The 18,410-nt window shown below is 40.8% G+C and overlaps 1 protein-coding gene across 2 annotated transcripts in view; it reads left to right on the top strand.

Moving 5' to 3' along the window:
• Positions 1 to 3,039: 3,039 nt before the first annotated feature.
• Positions 3,040 to 18,410, top strand: part of LOC133555285 (LHFPL tetraspan subfamily member 4 protein-like) — a 111,156-nt gene continuing 95,785 nt past the window's right edge. For both annotated transcript variants that reach the window (XR_009807311.1, XM_061904926.1), the window contains exon 1: positions 3,040 to 3,811. Coding sequence is in view for 1 of the 2 variants with exons in the window: in XM_061904926.1 (XP_061760910.1) it covers positions 3,325 to 3,811 (487 nt within the window). In the remaining variant the exon portion in view is untranslated. The remainder of the gene's footprint in view (positions 3,812 to 18,410) is intronic.

Below are 18,410 nucleotides of genomic sequence, written 5' to 3'. Positions count from 1 at the left end.
AACTCTGGTAATATTCTTTTCACAAATTGTTAAATCTTACTTGTGAAAATTAATCCCCCGATTCCCATTTTCAACAGTTTGCTCATTTGAGCAGGAAAATGCTGAACACCATCTTTGTTTTCTACCTGTCAACTGTCAGTTTAGGCTGCTAGCCGGCTCCTCATCACCACTCCAAGATGGCGGCCCAATTTCTTGTGTCACAGCAGCCAATGCTGCATCGACTTATAAGATGTCTATGGTTGTGGCTGCTGGCTAGCTGCTGTTGGCGTGTTAATGATGGCAATCTGTTTTTTGTTTTTTTTAAGTGTCAAATGTTTTTTTACATTAAATAAATTAATCACACATTTAATAACACATTATCTTTTAAATTATATTTGTATTGAGTGAATGACACATATTTAAAGATTATTTTAATTAATTTTGTTTATTATTCAACGGCACACAGCATACAAACCTTTGGCAACCCACTGGTGCCTTGACTTTCTTGTCATCGGTTGGTTGGTTGAAGTTCATTTCAATCATGTGTACAATTTCAATATGATACAGTTAAGATCACATTTAAGTTGCAATGCCGACCTGGCAAAAAGGCAACATTTACGTGTTAGAGATGTTGATGTGTGATGATAATCCCTCATATTTACCGAATAAAATTAACGCTATAAATTGCCCTCAAGAATTCCCAAATGCTCTTAAGTGTGCTGGAACACAAATTAATGTTTAAGATGGACACCACATTTCAAACGTAAAATAAACACAAATAATGTCTACAGACAGCAGGAGAGGAAGCCCTCTGTGTTTTTTTTTTCCTTTCTGTAATCATAAATAGGGTTGCAACAAATCATCAATTAAACCCAATAATTCGATAAGAAAAAAGCTTTGTCGTGTGTGTTGTCGCTTCTGTCAGGTTCAAACACTGAAGACGGCGTGGCACAGTGGCAGAGTGGCCGTGCGCAACCCGAGGGTCACTGGTTCAAATCCCACCGAGAACCAACCTCGTCACGTCCGTTGTGTCCTGAGCAAGACACTTCACCCTTGCTCCTGATGGGTGCTGGTTGGCGCCTTGCATGGCAGCTCCCTCCATCAGTGTGTGTGTGAATGTGTGTGTGAATGTGGAAGTAGTGTCAAAGCGCTTTGAGTACCTTGAAGGTAGAAAAGCGCTATACAAGTACAACCCACATTTATAAGACATCTAGTAAACAAGACAAGAAGCAAGGAATTAAACAGAGACAAAATTCAATTTGCCTCAATTGAGGAGAGACGTATACAAATATATATACATGCATACACATAAATGTAGAAATATATATATGTGTGTATACACATATAAATGCATGTATATATATATATATATGTGTGTGTGAGTATATATATATATGCACATATATATGTGTGTATATACACATATAGAATATATGTGTATATATATACACACATGTATATACATGTGTATATATATACATATGTATATATGTGTGTATATATGTAAAAATGTGTATAAACATATATATACACATACATATATATGTGTATATACATATATTTACACATACATATATATACACATATATATGTGTGTGTATACACATAGAATATATGTGTATATATACACATGTATATACATGTGTATATATACAAATGTATATATGTGTGTATATATGTAAAAATGTGTATAAACATATATATACACATACATATATATGTGTATATACATATATTTACACATACATATATATACACACATATATACATATACTGTACATATATGTATATATACATATGTATATATATATATATACATATATATATATGTGTGTGTGTATATATATATATATATACACATATATATGTATGTATATATATATGTGTGTGAGTATATATATATATATATATATATATATACATGCACATATATATGTGTATATTTTCCTGAAAGAACTCTCCTGAAGGAATCAATAAAGTACTATCTATCTATCTATATATACACATATAGAATGTATATATATATATATATATATATATATTTATATATACATATGTATATATGTAAAAATGTGTATAAACATATATATACACATACATATATATGTGTATATACATATATTTACACATACAAATATACACATACTGTACATATATATATATATATAAAAAATATATATATATATACACAAATATATGTATGTATATTCATATATGTGTAAATATGTATATATGTGTGTATACATATATATTTATGTATATATATATCTATATATATATATATAGATATATATATATGTGTGTTTATATACACACATATATGTATATATATGTGTATATATATATACATACATACATATATTTTAATATACTTAATATGTTTCCATAATGAGAGTGCAATACCAATGTTATGTGTATTTATAAGACGAAATAACAAAATATATTTTAAAAAATCCTTCTTTATTTCAATACTTGATTACTCAAATAATCATAATTGCATCCCTCCGACCGACGTCATCACGTGACGCTCGCTCTTTGTCCGCAGTTTTTGAACAAGTCGGATCACGTCCAGGCGAACACTGCTGTGGGGTGACAGACCTCCAATTTGGTTCCAAAAATCCAAGCGGCGGCGGCGCGCTTTGTCGCAAACCTGCGCGCCGAAGCAACACAGACCCACCCTCCCACCCCTCAGCCGTGGCCGCGCGCACGAACGCGCAGCCTCGCTATCATCAGCACCAACATCAGCATCTTCCCGGGGTGCGCGCAGAGGAGCGGGGAGGAGAGGACGGAGGAAAGAGAGAGAGAGAGAGAGAGAGAGAGAGAGCAAAAGACAACAGCGGCGTCGTGGGGAGGAGGGAGCTCAGAACACCGCGGATCCACGGAGACTCTCTGACGACGAGGAGTCAGGCGGCGACGATGGAGGCGCGGCGGTGGGGAATCGTGGACGCGCAAGAAAGGACTGCTCGCATTTGACGCGGATTGCATCTTTTCTCCTTTTGCACATCCTGCGTGGACATCTCGGCGGGGGGGTGGGGTGGGCTGAGGGGGGGTTGGGGGTGGGGGAGAACCCCCCACGGATGCAAGGGAAGGTAAAGAAAAAAAGAAAAAAAAAGACCTCCCATCATCCATCCAGCTCTTAAGCAACACCTTGGAGGCAGCTTCTCGCCTCACCTCAAGAAAATCCTCCTTTTTTTTTTTTTTTTTAATCATTCATGGTGAAGCCCCGAGGAGAGAAAAAAAACCCAGCAATGTCGAATCACTTGTCGTGGTGAATAATTCAGGGCGACTGTAGGTGGAGGCGAGGATTTCCTTCAATGTAGCCTCCATTCCTTCCCAAGGCCGCTCATGCTGAAGAAGACCGGCTTGCAAAAAAAATATATATATATATATTTTTTAAATAAAGCAAAAGGTAGAAACATGTTGCCTTCCCAAGAAGCCTCCAAGATCTACCACGGCAACTACAACTACAACTACAACCCGCGGGCGGTCGGCGTGCTGTGGGCCATCTTCACCATCTGCTTCGCCATCGTCAACGTGGTGGTCTTCATCCAGCCCTACTGGATCGGCGACAGCATCAACACGCAGCAGGCAGGCTACTTCGGCCTCTTCCACTACTGCGTGGGCGCGGGGCCCTCGTCCAGCCGGGAGCTCACCTGCGTGGGCAGCTTCTCCGACTTCGGCTCCATACCCTCCGGAGCCTTCAAGGTGGCCTCGGTGTTCGTGCTGCTCTCCATGGTGCTGATCGTGGGCTGCATCGCCTGCATGGCGCTTTTCTTCTTCTGCAACACCTCCACCGTCTACAAGACCTGCGCCTGGATGCAGCTGCTGTGCGGTAGGCATGCACCGACACACACACACACACACACACACACATGACACACACACACACACACACACACACACACACACACACACACACACACACACACACACACACACACACACACACACACACACACACACACACACACATTAAATTGGGAACCACCTTCTGTTTGTGCTGCTTTGGGCATCCATTTGTTGTTGTTTTAGTAAAACAATCCTCCATTTGTTTGGGCTCGGTCGTCATGCAAGTAGCTCCACTAGCCCGGGAATCCCAATGCTGACCAAAAAAAAAAAGGGGGGAGGGGAGTAACAACAGCCCGGGAATCCTCAAAACGGGGTCCCGTGGACCCCGTCAGGTCATAACAATGCCACTTTTCTGTAAGCATTTTGAAAAGAAATGATAAATGTATGCATTGTCCTATTATATATCCATCCATCCATCCGTCTTCTTCCGCTTATCCGAGGTCGGGTCGCGGGGGCAGCAGCCTAAGCAGGGAAGCCCAGACTTTCCTCTCCCCAGCCACTTCGTCCAGTTCTTCCCGAGAGGATCCCGAGGCGTTTCCAGGGCAGCCGGGAGACATAGTCTTCCCAATCAATCAATCAATGTTTACTTATATAGCCCTGAATCACGAGGGTCTCAAAGGGCTGCACAAACCACAACGACATTCTCGGCTCAGATCCCACATCAGGTCAAGGAAAAACTCAACCCAAAGGGTCAATGAGAAACCTTGGACGGGACCGCATAATATTGTGAGAGTCCAGTCCATAGTGGATCTAACATAATAGTGAGAGTCCAGTCCATAGTGGATCTAACATAATAGTGAGAGTCCAGTCCATAGTGGATCTAACATAATAGTGAGAGTCCAGTCCATTGTGGATCCAACATAATAGTGAGAGTCCAGTCCATAGTGGATCTAACATAATAGTGAGAGTCCAGTCCATACTGGATCTAACATAATAGTGAGAGTCCAGTCCATAGTGGATTTAACATAATAGTGTGAGAGTCCAGTCCATAGTGGATCTAACATAATAGTGAGAGTCCAGTCCATAGTGGATCTAACATAATAGTGTGAGAGTCCAGTCCATAGTGGATCTAACATAATAGTGTGAGAGTCCAGTCCATAGTGGATCTAACATAATAGTGTGAGAGTCCAGTCCATAGTGGATCTAACATAATAGTGAGTGTCCAGTCCATAGTGGATCTAACATAATAGTGTGAGAGTCCAGTCCATAGTGGATCTAACATAATAGTGTGAGAGTCCAGTCCATAGTGGATCTAACATAATAGTGAGAGTCCAGTCCATAGTGGATCTAACATAATCGTGTGAGAGTCCAGTCCATAGTGGATCTAACATAATAGTGTGAGAGTCCAGTCCATAGTGGATCTAACATAATAGTGAGAGTCCAGTCCATAGTGGATCTAACATAATAGTGTGAGAGTCCAGTCCATAGTGGATCTAACATAATAGAGTCCAGTCCATAGTGGATCTAACATAATAGTGAGAGTCCAGTCCATAGTGGATCTAACATAATAGTGTGAAAGTCCAGTCCATAGTGGATCTAACATAATAGTGTGAAAGTCCAGTCCATAGTGGATCTAACATAATAGTGTGAAAGTCCAGTCCATAGTGGATCTAATATAATAGTGTGAGAGTCCAGTCTATAGTGGATCACATCTGCGGTCCTCTCCAAGGTTTCTCATAGTCATTCATATCGTCATCCCACTGGGTTGTGAGTTTTTCCTTGCCCTTTTGTGGGCTTTGAACCAAGGATGTCGTTGTGGCAACCCTTTTAGACAATTGCAATTTAGGGCAATATAAATAAACATTGATTGATTGACTTAACAAACATGTTTTACTGTTTGTGCTAAGGTCTTATGGACAAGTTTCACTACCAGCAGGTGTCCTTCCAAATACGGGTGTGCAGGGGTTTTTTTTTCAACCGGAGTGCCGTGTTCGTCTTTCAGCCGTGTACAATGTTTAGAATTGTTTTTTTTATTCATCACTCGAAGCAATCTTTGTATGTTTTACAGTATGACAAACTGTTTATACTCACTAAACCATGTGACCGTAATGTAATGACGCAACGTCGTTAGCATGAGCTAAATTGCTAACACGTTTAACGAATGTCTGTGTTAGTTTTACTAACTAACAATGGGATTATTTTAGTATTGTTTCAGTTTTACAATTTCCTCAGTAAACTCACCAAGATGTCACCGTGGAGTTATTGAGTCTGTTTAGCTGATCGGAGAGCTAGCTTGCGCAGCTAGCGGGTCCATGACGATAATAATAATACATTTTATTTGGTGTAGCGTTTTTACAGGATAAAAAATGTAAATATAAAACATTTCAAAGTATTAATATAAAATACAAGAAATATAAAAGAAGTCCAATGACTTCTGTTTTGTCAGATCACCCATTTTACTGCCGGGTTATAGGTGTCACGCCCATGGGATCATGTTTTGTTTTTGTCATGTTTGATTTTATTTTTTGGACACTCAGTTCCTGTTCCTGCACTTCATTGTTTTCTTTGTTACCATGCCAACTCATTAGTTTTCACCTTGTCTTCATGTCACGCCCCTGTCTTCATGTCCCACACCTGTTTGCACTCATCATAGCTATTATTTAAGCCACGGTTACCAGATAGTCAGCCTGGCAACATCACCCCATGCTGTTTTTTCTCACACCCTTGTCACAGTAAGTTTTCTGGTTATTTATGCCACAGTGCAAGTTTTTGTTTCATGTTTATAGTTTATAGCCTTTGTGCTAGTCTTTTGTTTTCTAGTCAAGTTTGTTCTCCACCCTCGTGCGCGCCTTTTGTTGGCTTCCTTTGTTTCTAGTTTGTTAGTATAAATAAAGAAATGTCTTTACCTTCACGCCGTTTCCACTCCATTTGCTTCGCACCTCGGGAAAACAACCCAGGTCCATGTCCGAGTCTGACAATAGGCACCCTTTGGAAACAATAAAAGGTATGTAAATAAACATTTATAAAGTATTTCTGGGTATATAAGTCGTTTAACAATGTATATATCTGCAGTTTATAGTCTGGTGCGGCTAATATATGGAAACATATTTTTTCTTTAAAAATTTGGTGGGTGTGGCTTGTAACTCATTGTGCTTTCTAGTGGTATATAACTGCTACTATTAAAGACAGTCACGTTACTAATTACAATGGTACCTCAGTTTTTCTTAGTAATCAGTTCCAAAAGGTCTGACAGAAACTGAATCGTACAAAAAACAAACCTTTCTTACCATAAGAAATCATGTAAATCAATTTAAAGGGGATTTATTATGCCAAAATAACATTTCTTACCTGTTGGTACCAGTTTTTGTGCATTATCTTCTTCCAAACTGGCCCCGAACGAGCCATTTGGAATTTGAATACTTGAATGGCGTATTTCAACATTGTTACGTCAGCGGTTATATCCATGGAAAGTAGAGGTTCACCCTAAGAGCTCGGCCCCAGTCAGCCATTTTCATTCAGTCGTAGTCCATCCATCCATTTTCTACCGCTTATTCCCTTTGGGGTGGCGCTGGTGCCTATCTCAGCTACAATCGGGCGGAAGGCGGGGTACACCCTGGACAAGTCGCCACCTGATCACAGGGCCAACACAGACAACATTCACACTCACATTCACACACTAGGGACAATTTAGTGTCAATAAGTTATTTTTCTCCATCCTCTCGTTGTGGGGCGGACTGGCTCGTACATGCACATGCATCGTCCGCTTTTGCCATCTCTAATACAAAGTAGTGGTTACTTCCAACTTTTATCTGTTAGGATAGACTAGATATGTAAGCACTAAAAACTACAACATGGCTGACAGGGTGGCAACGCATTGGAAGGGGGTGTGGCGTGGCGGAGGGCTTCCACACACATATATATATATATATATATATATATATATTAGAGATAGGCAGCTATATCATCCGCAACCGCATCACCAAAGTCGTCATCCACCCGTCGTCCACCCAAAACCAACCGCCAACCGCCTGCTGAAATACATCAGAGGTCGGCCATCTTTACCACTCACAGAGCTATTTAAACCTGTTTCACAGAGTAAAGAAGACAATTGGAGCCGCTAACGTTCTCGCGACTATCCAGAAGCGTTCATCTTGATGACAAGAATAAGAGCAAAAATATGATCGTGCTGTGAAGCCATTGCCTTTAACATCTTCAACAATATGTACGAACCGATTGTTAGTCCGGCAAAATGTTGTATGCAGCTTCCGCAATCACAAATACAAGATTGAAAGGCATACTGAGTGACACAGAGTACACTGATGGTTGTGATATAAACAACTTTAGCACTTACTAATATGCGCCACGCTGTGAAGCCACACCAAACAAGAGTGACAACACATTTCGGGAGAAAATCCTCACAGTAACACAACATAAACGCAACACAACAAATACCCAGAATCCTTTGCATCCGTGACCCACCTGACTATATTACCGACGCACTGGGGGGGGGGGCGGGGGGGAAGAGGTTGGTGGCAGGGTTTGCTGCTACCGGGGTGTATAAAATAGTCAGGAAGTCTCACGAATACAAAGGATTCTGGGTATCTGTTGTGTTGCGTTTATGTTGTGTTACCGAAATGTGTTTGTCAATCTTGTTTGGTGTGGCTTCACAGCGTGGCGCATATTAGTAAGAGTGTTGAAATGGTTTCTATCACAACCATTAGTGTACTCTGTGTCACCCAGTATGTCTTGCAGTCGTGTGTGTGTTGCTGCAGAAGTCAAACACAACATGATGCTGGACTGACAACATGTTGTAGTAGGCGACAAAGTCAATGGCTTCATAGCGCGCACTAATACTTATTATCTGGGTGACTGCCGGCTGTCATTCTAGAGAATAATAGCGTTTCCTATTGTCTTCTTCGCTTTGTGACACGGGTCTTAAATGGCTCTTTGAGTGGTAAAGGATACCGTTGCCAGAACCATGTATATCAAATATTTGATGATTGAGGGAACCCCTCATGAAACAGTTCTGTAGAGATGAAGTAGTCTTGTGATTTTTCCCACACCTACATACATATATGTATATATATATATATATATATATATATATATATATATATATATATATATATAGGGCAGCATGGTGGAGGAGGGGTTAGTATGTCTGCCTCACAATACAAAGGTCCTGAATAGTCCTGGGTTCAATCCCGGGCTCTGGATCTTACTGTGTGGAGTTTGCATGTTCTCCCCGTGAATGCGTGGGTTCCCTCCGGGTACTCCGGCTTCCTCCCACCTCCAAAGACATGCACCTGGGGATAGGTTGATTGGCAACACTAAATGGTCCCTAGTGTGTGAATGTTGTCTGTCTATCTGTGTCGGCCCTGTGATGCGGTGGAGACTTGTCCAGGGTGTAGCCCGCCTTCCGCCGGATTGTAGCTGAGATAGGCACCAGCGCCACCCCAAAGGGAATGAGCGGTAGAAAATGGATGGATGGATGGATGGCCCCCTGCCTTATAGGAACATAGCACTAAACACACGTTTAAAACAAGGCTGATATGAAAAGACTAGAGTATGTTTCAAAGTCAGTCTGAGGTTCGGGTTAGGGGACACGTTTTTATTACAAACACTGCACAGAACAAATTGAGTTCTAGTAGAAACAAGACACAGGAATGTGTGTGTGTGTGTGTGTGTGTGTGTGTGTGTGTGTGTGTTTAGCTACATCAGTATTCTCCAGTCAAAGGGGGCTTCTTGTTACAGTTAATTAGGGCTGCTGTTTGGATCCTCCATCCCAACATCCACAGAACGGAGATAGTGTGGGAATACATTGCTGGGATTATGCACAGTACCAAAAAAAAAAGGAGTAAAACAGGGCGCTCCCTGGTAACAATTGATATTGTAATGTGTAAAGAATGCAGCACCATGCTGATGAAATGCAAATGACAATCATCCATCCATCATGTGATGTGATGAACTCTCTGCTGCTATTTTGAGGAATGTATTCCAGCTCGATGGGATTATTGTTGGAAAAGGCAGGTGACCTTTTTTTTTTGTTCTCCTTGTTTGGTGTGCTTGGATTACAGTTTACAGGAGAGCTGAGTGTGCATAAAGTGTTCACGCCTGCACGGACAGGCGGGGAGGGGGGGGGGGTGCGGTGATGCATGACATTTACAAATAGCTGCAAGGCAATTGTATTATCATAATGTTGGATGGTGTTTAGATTTATGGCCGTGCCTCCTGGAGATTGTATCATGTTTGCATGCATGTGTTGCAACGCAGGAGCAGCAGGCGAGTCGGGAGAATACGATGGAACACGACATTATTTCTAGCTCTGTGAAGTCAGGGTTTGAAAAATGGTGAAAATGCTAAACATGCACATGCAGGACTGCACTTTGGATATCTGGACTTTTGAAGAGTCATGTAAGAAATTGAATGAGACACGACTTGGGGAACACGTAAAAGATGTTTACATATACATACAAATATATATCTTGATTGGATTATCCAGAGAATAGTGCTGGATACCGTGGTAGAGTGCAATATGTATGTGTGGGAAAAATCACAAGACTACTTCATCTCCCACCACATCCTTCTCAGGAAGTGTTCCGTCTTTTCTATGAGACTTTGCCTGTAGTCCTTCTGCGCGGGTATGGGAATGTTCTTCCTGGAGTAGTCCATGCGGAATTTTTCCATTTCGGATCGTCGTACAGTGCTCAACAAATGTCAATTTGGAGCGGGATATGACATTTGCTGAGCACTGTACGACGATCCGAAATGGAAAAATTCAGCATCGACTAGTCCACGAAGAACATTCCCATACCCGCGCAGAAGGACTACAGGCAAAGTCTCATAGAAAAGACGGAACACTTCCTGAGAAGGATGTGGTGGGAGATGAAGTAGTCTTGTGATTTTTCCCACACATACATACATACAAATATATGTATATTTCCCCAAAAAAAAAAAAATTAAAAAAAAAAAAAAAAAAAAAAATTATATATATATATATATATACACACACACACATATGTATATGTATCTATATATACATACATACATACATACACACATATACACATTTATACACATATATGTATACATATATATATATATATATATACACACACATATGTATATGTATCTATATATACATACATACATACATACATATATATATATATATACATATATACACAAACACATATGTGTGTATATGTGTGTGTATATAAATGTATGTATGCATGTATGTAAGTATATATACATGCACACATACATATGTATATAGAGTATGTGTGTATATGTATGTATCCATGTATGTATTTGTATATACAGTATATATATATCCATCCATCCATCCATCCATTTTCTACCGCTTATTCCCTTTCGGGGTCGCGGGGGGCGCTGGCGCCTATCTCAGCTACAATCGGGCGGAAGGCGGGGTACACCCTAGACAAGTCACCACCTCATCACAGGGCCAACACAGATAGACAGACAACATTCACACACTAGGGACCATTTAGTGTTGCCAATCAACCTATCCCCAGGTGCATGTCTTTGGAGGTGGGAGGGGCCTATCCCCAGGTGCATGTCTTTGGAGGTGGGAGGAAGCCGGAGTACCTGGAGGGAACCCACGCATTCACGGGGAGAACATGCAAACTCCACACAGAAAGATCCCGAGTCTGGATTTGAACCCAGGACTGCAGGAACTTCGTATTGTGAGGCAGACGCACTAACCCCTCTGCCACCGTGAAGCCCTCTATATATATATATATGTATATATATATGTATATATATTTATATATATATATATATATTTATATATACATTTATATATATATATATATATATATATATATTTATGTGTATATGTATATATAAATATATATATGTGTGTATGTGTATATAAATATATATATATGTGTATATATATATATATATGTATATGTATATGTATATGTATATATATATATATATATATATATATATATATATATATATATATATATATATATATATACACATGTGCATATATACAGACTACAATGGCGGGTGCGTGCACATTTTCATAAATTATGCAGATCCAAAATACACATCAGCAGGTACCAGAAGGTAAGAAAAGTTTGTTTTGCATAATAATGTGAAACAAAACGCCAGGTAATATGTCTGCTAAAGGTGCCATTTTGCCGTCCTTATACACACACCATAATAATACGTGTATGTTTAATGCGCTGACAACCCATCAAGCAGTGCGGCGTCATAGCTTACCAAAGTCTTACTAAAAACATTTAGACAGATTTTTGAGCGCTGTGTGTAATGTTAAATGATAAATGATAAATGGGTTGTACTTGTATAGCGCTTTTCTACCTTCAAGGTACTCAAAGCGCTTTGACACTACTTCCACATTTACCCATTCACACACACATTCACACACTGATGGAGGGAGCTGCCATGCAAGGCGCCAACCAGTACCCATCAGGTGCAAGGGTGAAGTGTCTTGCTCAGGACACAACGGACGTGACGAGGTTGGTTCTAGGTGGGATTTGAACCAGTGACCCTCGGGTTGCGCACGGCCACTCTCCCACTGCGCCACGCCGTCCCTATATTTTCTATATTTTCAATGGAACATTTAACGTTTTGGCATCGTTTACTAGTCTAAACATATCTCTTATGTATGACTGCCATCATCTGATCGCACTTACCATTACACCATGTACCAAATAAAATTGCTTCGAGGTCAGTAAGCACAGCCAGAAGTATGTCGTTCATTAGGCGCATCGGGTTATAAAAAGATTTTTGAGAAAATTAAAGGATTTTAAGTTTGCCGTGTAGTCTGAAAAAAAAGGTGTTTGTTGTTTAAAATGCGAGTAGAAAAATTGTTGTACTTGTATAGCGCTTTTCTACCTTCAAGGTACTCAAAGCACTTTGACACTACTTCCACATTTACCCATTCACACACACATTCACACACTGATGGAGGGAGCTGCCATGCAAGGGTGAAATGTCTTTCTCAAGGACACAACAGATGTGACGAGGTTGGTAGAAGGTGGGGATCGAACCAGGAACCCTCAGTTTGCTGGCACGCCCACTCTTCCAACTGCGCCGTCCCCCGAGTAATGTAACACAAATAGTACCTGAATCGTTGCAGACTGACTTGTGGATCCATAATTAAAACGTATCTTTTGGAGTAAATGCTAAAAAAGTGACTAGTAAATAACCAAAAATGAAAAAAAGAATTCAGCCTCGGTTGACAAGCACAATAATGTGTAATGTTCTATATTCTCAATGGAACATTTAAAAAGTCGTGGCGTCATCTTGCAGCCTGCACGTATCTCTTATGTATGACTGCCATCTACTGATCGCACTTATCATTACACCATGTACCAAATAAAATTGCTTCGAGGTCAGTAAGCACAACCAGAGTTATGCCGTACATTAGGCGCACCGGGTTATAAGGAGATTTTTGAGAAAATTAAACGATTTTAAGTGTGCCGTAGAGTCCGAAAAAAGGTATTTGTTGTTTAAAACGCGAGTGGAAAAAGGTTTATACTTGTATACTTTTCTACCTTCAAGGTACTCAAAGCACTTTGACACTAGTTCCACATTCACTCATTCACACACACATTCACACACTGATGGCGGGAGCTGCCATGCAAGGCCCTAAACACCACCCATCAGGAGCAAGGGTGAAGTGTCTTTCTCAAGGACACAACGGTTGGTAGGTTGGTAGGATTTGGGGATCGAACCAGGAACCCTCAGGTTGCTGGCATGGCCGCAGCACACCGTCCCCCGAGTAATGTAACAAAAATAATACCTGAATCCCCCCCCAGAAAAACGAAGTCTCCAACTATTCCTCAACACGACGATCCGCTTCTGAAAGGTCGCCGCATTTTGCCGCCACAAAAAAAACACAATTAAATAAAATGGTAATCTAAGAAATTCTAATAGACTTCCTCAGGAGTACCTCGTGTGTGCGTCTCGCGTGCACGACTTCTTATTCCTCCGTGAGCCGATCAATGTGATAAATAGGCCAGGCAGCTAGCGTGGGAGTCCTGCTTCCTGTGCCGAGTCAGTCAGCAAACTGAGAGAGAAGAAGAGAAGATCAGCACATTTCAAACCCCCTCTCTTTTATTCTTGTTTTTCCTCTTTCTCATCTGCCCACTCATGTCCTCTCATCGCTTGTTTGAAATGTTCGCTGCTCTCAGGTTGGCACGGATCAAAACAACATAGGCCGGGCTTCCACTCCACAGAAGGCCTTCCATTACTCCGCCAGATCGCAGCTCTTCCTGGACACATCAATTCAAGTCCAAACATTAGAACCATTGGGCACACTTAAAGGGGAACATTATCAGCAGACCTATGTAAGCGTCAATATATACCTTCATGGTGCAGAAAAAAGACCATACATTTTTTTAACCGATTTCCAAACTCTAAATGGGTGAATTTTGGCGAATTAAACGCCTTTCTGTTGATCGCGCTGGAGGCGATGACGTCAGAATGTGACGTCGCCGAGGTAACACACCCACCATTTTCATTTTCAACACATTACAAACACCGGGTCTCAGCTCTGTTATTTTCCCTTTTTTTGACTATTTTTTGGAACCTTGGAGACATCATGCCTGGTGGGTGTGTTGTCGGAGGGTGTAACAACACTAACAGGGAGGGATTCAAGTTGCACCACTGGCCCCAAGATGCCAAAGTGTCTGCCGCCAGACCCCCATTGAATGTGCCAGAGTGTCTCCACATTTGACCGGCGATGCTAAGACAGACATGGCACAGAGATGTATGGATAACCTGCAGATGCATTTGCAACGATAAAGTCAACGAAATCACAAAGGTGAGTTTTGTTGATGTTGACTGCCAGCTAATCGATGCTAACATGCTACGCTAATCGATGCTAACCTGCTATTTACCGGCGGTGCTAAAGCAGACATGGCACAGAGATGTATGGATAACCTGCAGATGCATTTGCAACTATATTACGTTTCCTTCCACCCACATTTAATGATAAACAAACACTTACCAATCGACGGATTTAAGTTGCTTCAGTGTCACAAGAAGCAAAAGTCCTGATCGTTTGGTCCGCACATTTTACCGGCGATGCTAACGCAGCTATTCGGCCATGCTATGGCTATGAATAGCGTCAATAGCTATTTGCTCAATAGCTTCAGTTTCTTCTTCAATACTTTCATACTCCAACCATCTGTTTCAATACATGCGTAATCTGTTGAATCGCTTAAGTCGCTGAAATCCGAGTCTGTATCCGAGCTAATGTCGCTATATCTTGCTGTGGTATTCCCATTGTTTGTTTACATTGGCAGCACTGTGTGACGTCACAGGGAAATGGATAGTGTCTTCGCAGAGAGTGAAAATAAGGCACTTTAAAGCTTTATTTAGAGATATTCCGAGACCGGAAACATTTTGAAAAAAACTTCAAAAAATACAACAAGTCACTGGGAACTGATTTTTATTGTTTTTAACCCTTTTGAAATTGTGATAATGTTCCCCTTTAAACTTCGGAAGTGCATCGATGGCGCCCAGGATTACGATGACGATGCATCTATGATCTACAACTTTGTTTTGCTGCATAGATTTTGAGAGAACGTGATGACTGAGGCTGTAATCTAGACTGAACATGCGTCCTCTTTTCCCCGGACATGTCCTCTTTTGCAGGGCTGTCCGGGCGGGGTTTCTTAAATAGATACATACCGTATTTCTTTGAATTTCCGTCGGGGCGCTAATTAATTTAAAACCTCTTCTCACTCCTGCGCTTACCAAAGGCATGCGGTAAAAGTAAGCATGCGCTAATCTATTTTAAAACCTCTTCTCACTCCGGCACTTAGCAAAGGTATGCAGTAAAAATTTGAGTGATGTAAGCTTGGACCTTAAATCCTACTGAATAGCTCTTAATCTTCTTCCCTTTATGCAATTTCAAATTACAGGTATTGAAATCAGCCTCCTCCATTTTGAAAATGATGACACGAGTTTGACCAGGCGGTAATACTAAGCATGCGCTAATTATTTGGGGAAGCGAGTTTGACCCGGCAGTAATTCAAGGCAGGCGCATACAATATGCCCTGCGGGAATTCAAGGATATACGGTAGTACTTTATTGAGTCCTTCAGGAATGTTCCTTCAGGAGAATTAAAATTAATTAAATTATTACTAAACTAAATGCCTCAAATTTCTGGCGTTTTAAGTCAGGGTTGCGTGTATTTTCAATGTACGTGCAGGGTTAAAAACAAATCAAATTGTGAAGGTGTCCGCATGCAGCAGAATTCATGAGGGTGGGGCAGAGAGAGCCAGATAGTGGATTGATTATCAATCAAGGCATATTTGGTCAACAGCCATACAGGTTACACTGAAGGTTGTAATATAAACAACTTGAACACTGTTACAAATATGTGCCACACTGTGAACCCACACCAAACAAGAATGACAAAACACATTTCGGGAGAACATCCGCACCGCAACACAACAAAACAAATACCCAGAAACCCTTGCAGCACTAACTCTTCCGGGACGCTACAATATACACAAAACCCCTACCCCAAAACCCCGATTACGTCACATCAAATATTCCACTTTGAAAAATAATTGTGGTGGAAGATTTTTGCATATTTTGTGTGTTTGCCATAAAAAGGGCGGAAAACAAACAAATAAACAAAAAACATTAAAAAAACAAAACATTTTGAAATGAGACTCATGAGATTTAAGCTTTAAATATAAAATGCATGTTTGCCCTGGCACACCATTATCATCATTTCATGACCCAAGCACAAATGTAAACTCTAGCGCTTTCATGGCGAGTTTACTGACGGATATCAGTCAGAACTTTACTTGGACTTAGACCAACTTTAATGGTCCACAAGGGAAATTGTTCCACACAGTAGCTCAGTTACAGTGATGGAAAGTGTAAGGATGGAAAGGACAATGCAGGTAGAAATAGACTAAATATAGCCATGTAAAATATAACACACAATACATGTACAGTATATTATATGTACAGATGTATAATAATATATTATGTCTATATCATATATACAGTAAATAACAATTAGCATGTACAATATTACACTACTTTATATTAGAAATGGCAACAGGAAGGTAGAGAAAAAGAAGAAGCCAATCGACAACAATGTTGGCGGGATTTATGAGTTATTCATCATGCAGATCCCAAGTAAAGATCAGCAGGTACCAGAAGGTAAGAAAAGTTACTTTTGCATAATATTACGATACAAACCGCCAGATAATACCTGTATGTCTTACCTTATACACACACCATAATAATACTCAAATGTTTAATGTCCCATTTACTCTCTGTAAAGCACCAGTTGCATTGGCAGCAAAACAGGCCCAGACTATAATACTACCACCACCATGCTTGACAGTAGGTTTGGTGTTCCTTTTCACCTACAAACATATTGTGGGCAAACAGCTAAATTTGTGTTTCATCCGACCACAAAACTTTCCTCCAGAAGGTCTTATCTCTTGTCCATGTGATGTCAGATGAAACACAAAAGGAGTTTGCAGAATATGTTTAAAGGAATTTTCCACCATTCGTCCAAAAGCGCATTGGTGAGGTCACACACCGATGTTGCTGGAGACGTCCTGGCTCTCAGTCTCCATTCTAATTCATCCAAAAAGTAGTCCCCAACCACTCCATTGGTACCGGGCCGCAGGAGAATTTTTTATACATTTTAGATTTTATGTATTTTTTTTTTTTTACTAAACAAACATGGAAAACACAAGATACACTTACAATTAGTGCACCAATAAATAAAAAAAACTCCCTTTTTCATGACAAAAAATGAATACATAAAATAAAAAATAATAATGATAATAAAATAAAATAAAAAAATAACAAATATTAAAAAGAATTAAAAAGATAATTTGTTCGCTGGGCGGCAGGACAAGTTATCAAGTGTTGACCGGTCCGCAGCTACAAAAAGGTCGGGGACCACTGTTCTATCGGGTTCACGTCAGGACTCTGTGCAGGCCAGTCAAGTTCATCCACACCAGACTCTTGTCATCCATGTCTTTATGGACCTTGCTTTGTTCACTGGTGCACAGTCAAGGAAATGTTTTGGTATCCTGGAGCATTGAAAGTTCCTTTCACTGGAACTAAAGGGCCTTCTGAAAAACAACCCCACACCATAATTCCTCCTCCACCGAATTTCACACTCGGCACAATGTAGTACAAGCCCAGACTCCTCCATCAGATTGCCAGATGGCAAATCCACGACTGGATTTGTTGCGCAGGTGGCATCCTATGACAGTTCCACGCTGGAGATCACTGAAAGCGGCTAGTTCTTTCACAAATGTTTGTAGAAACAGCCTCCATGCCTGCGTGCTGGATTTTATACACCTGTGGCCTGGGCTAAGCGATTAGGACACCTGATATACCCGTGCGCTCCACAGTTTGAAAAATGTGGTACAACTCGGTCGTGCTCAAACTAGGATGATTAAGGACATCTGGCGCAGAGTCAGCTCGAGTCTTGAAGAAGCTGAAATTACAGTTCCTCGCAGAACCCGTGCGCTGTTAGCGTCTAGAAAGCCGCAAACATTTGGGTGTCGTTCCAGTCGGAGGGGGTGAGTTGTCCAATTAGGCGTTGGCGTGTGGCCTGATGGCGTTCACCACCTTGAAAAAGGATC

The sequence above is a fragment of the Nerophis ophidion genome, linkage group LG06 (assembly GCF_033978795.1).
Source record: "Nerophis ophidion isolate RoL-2023_Sa linkage group LG06, RoL_Noph_v1.0, whole genome shotgun sequence".
Lineage (NCBI taxonomy): Eukaryota > Metazoa > Chordata > Actinopteri > Syngnathiformes > Syngnathidae > Nerophis > Nerophis ophidion.
Note: the sequence above shows the minus strand (reverse complement) of the source record. Positions and strands in the feature narration are given on the sequence as shown.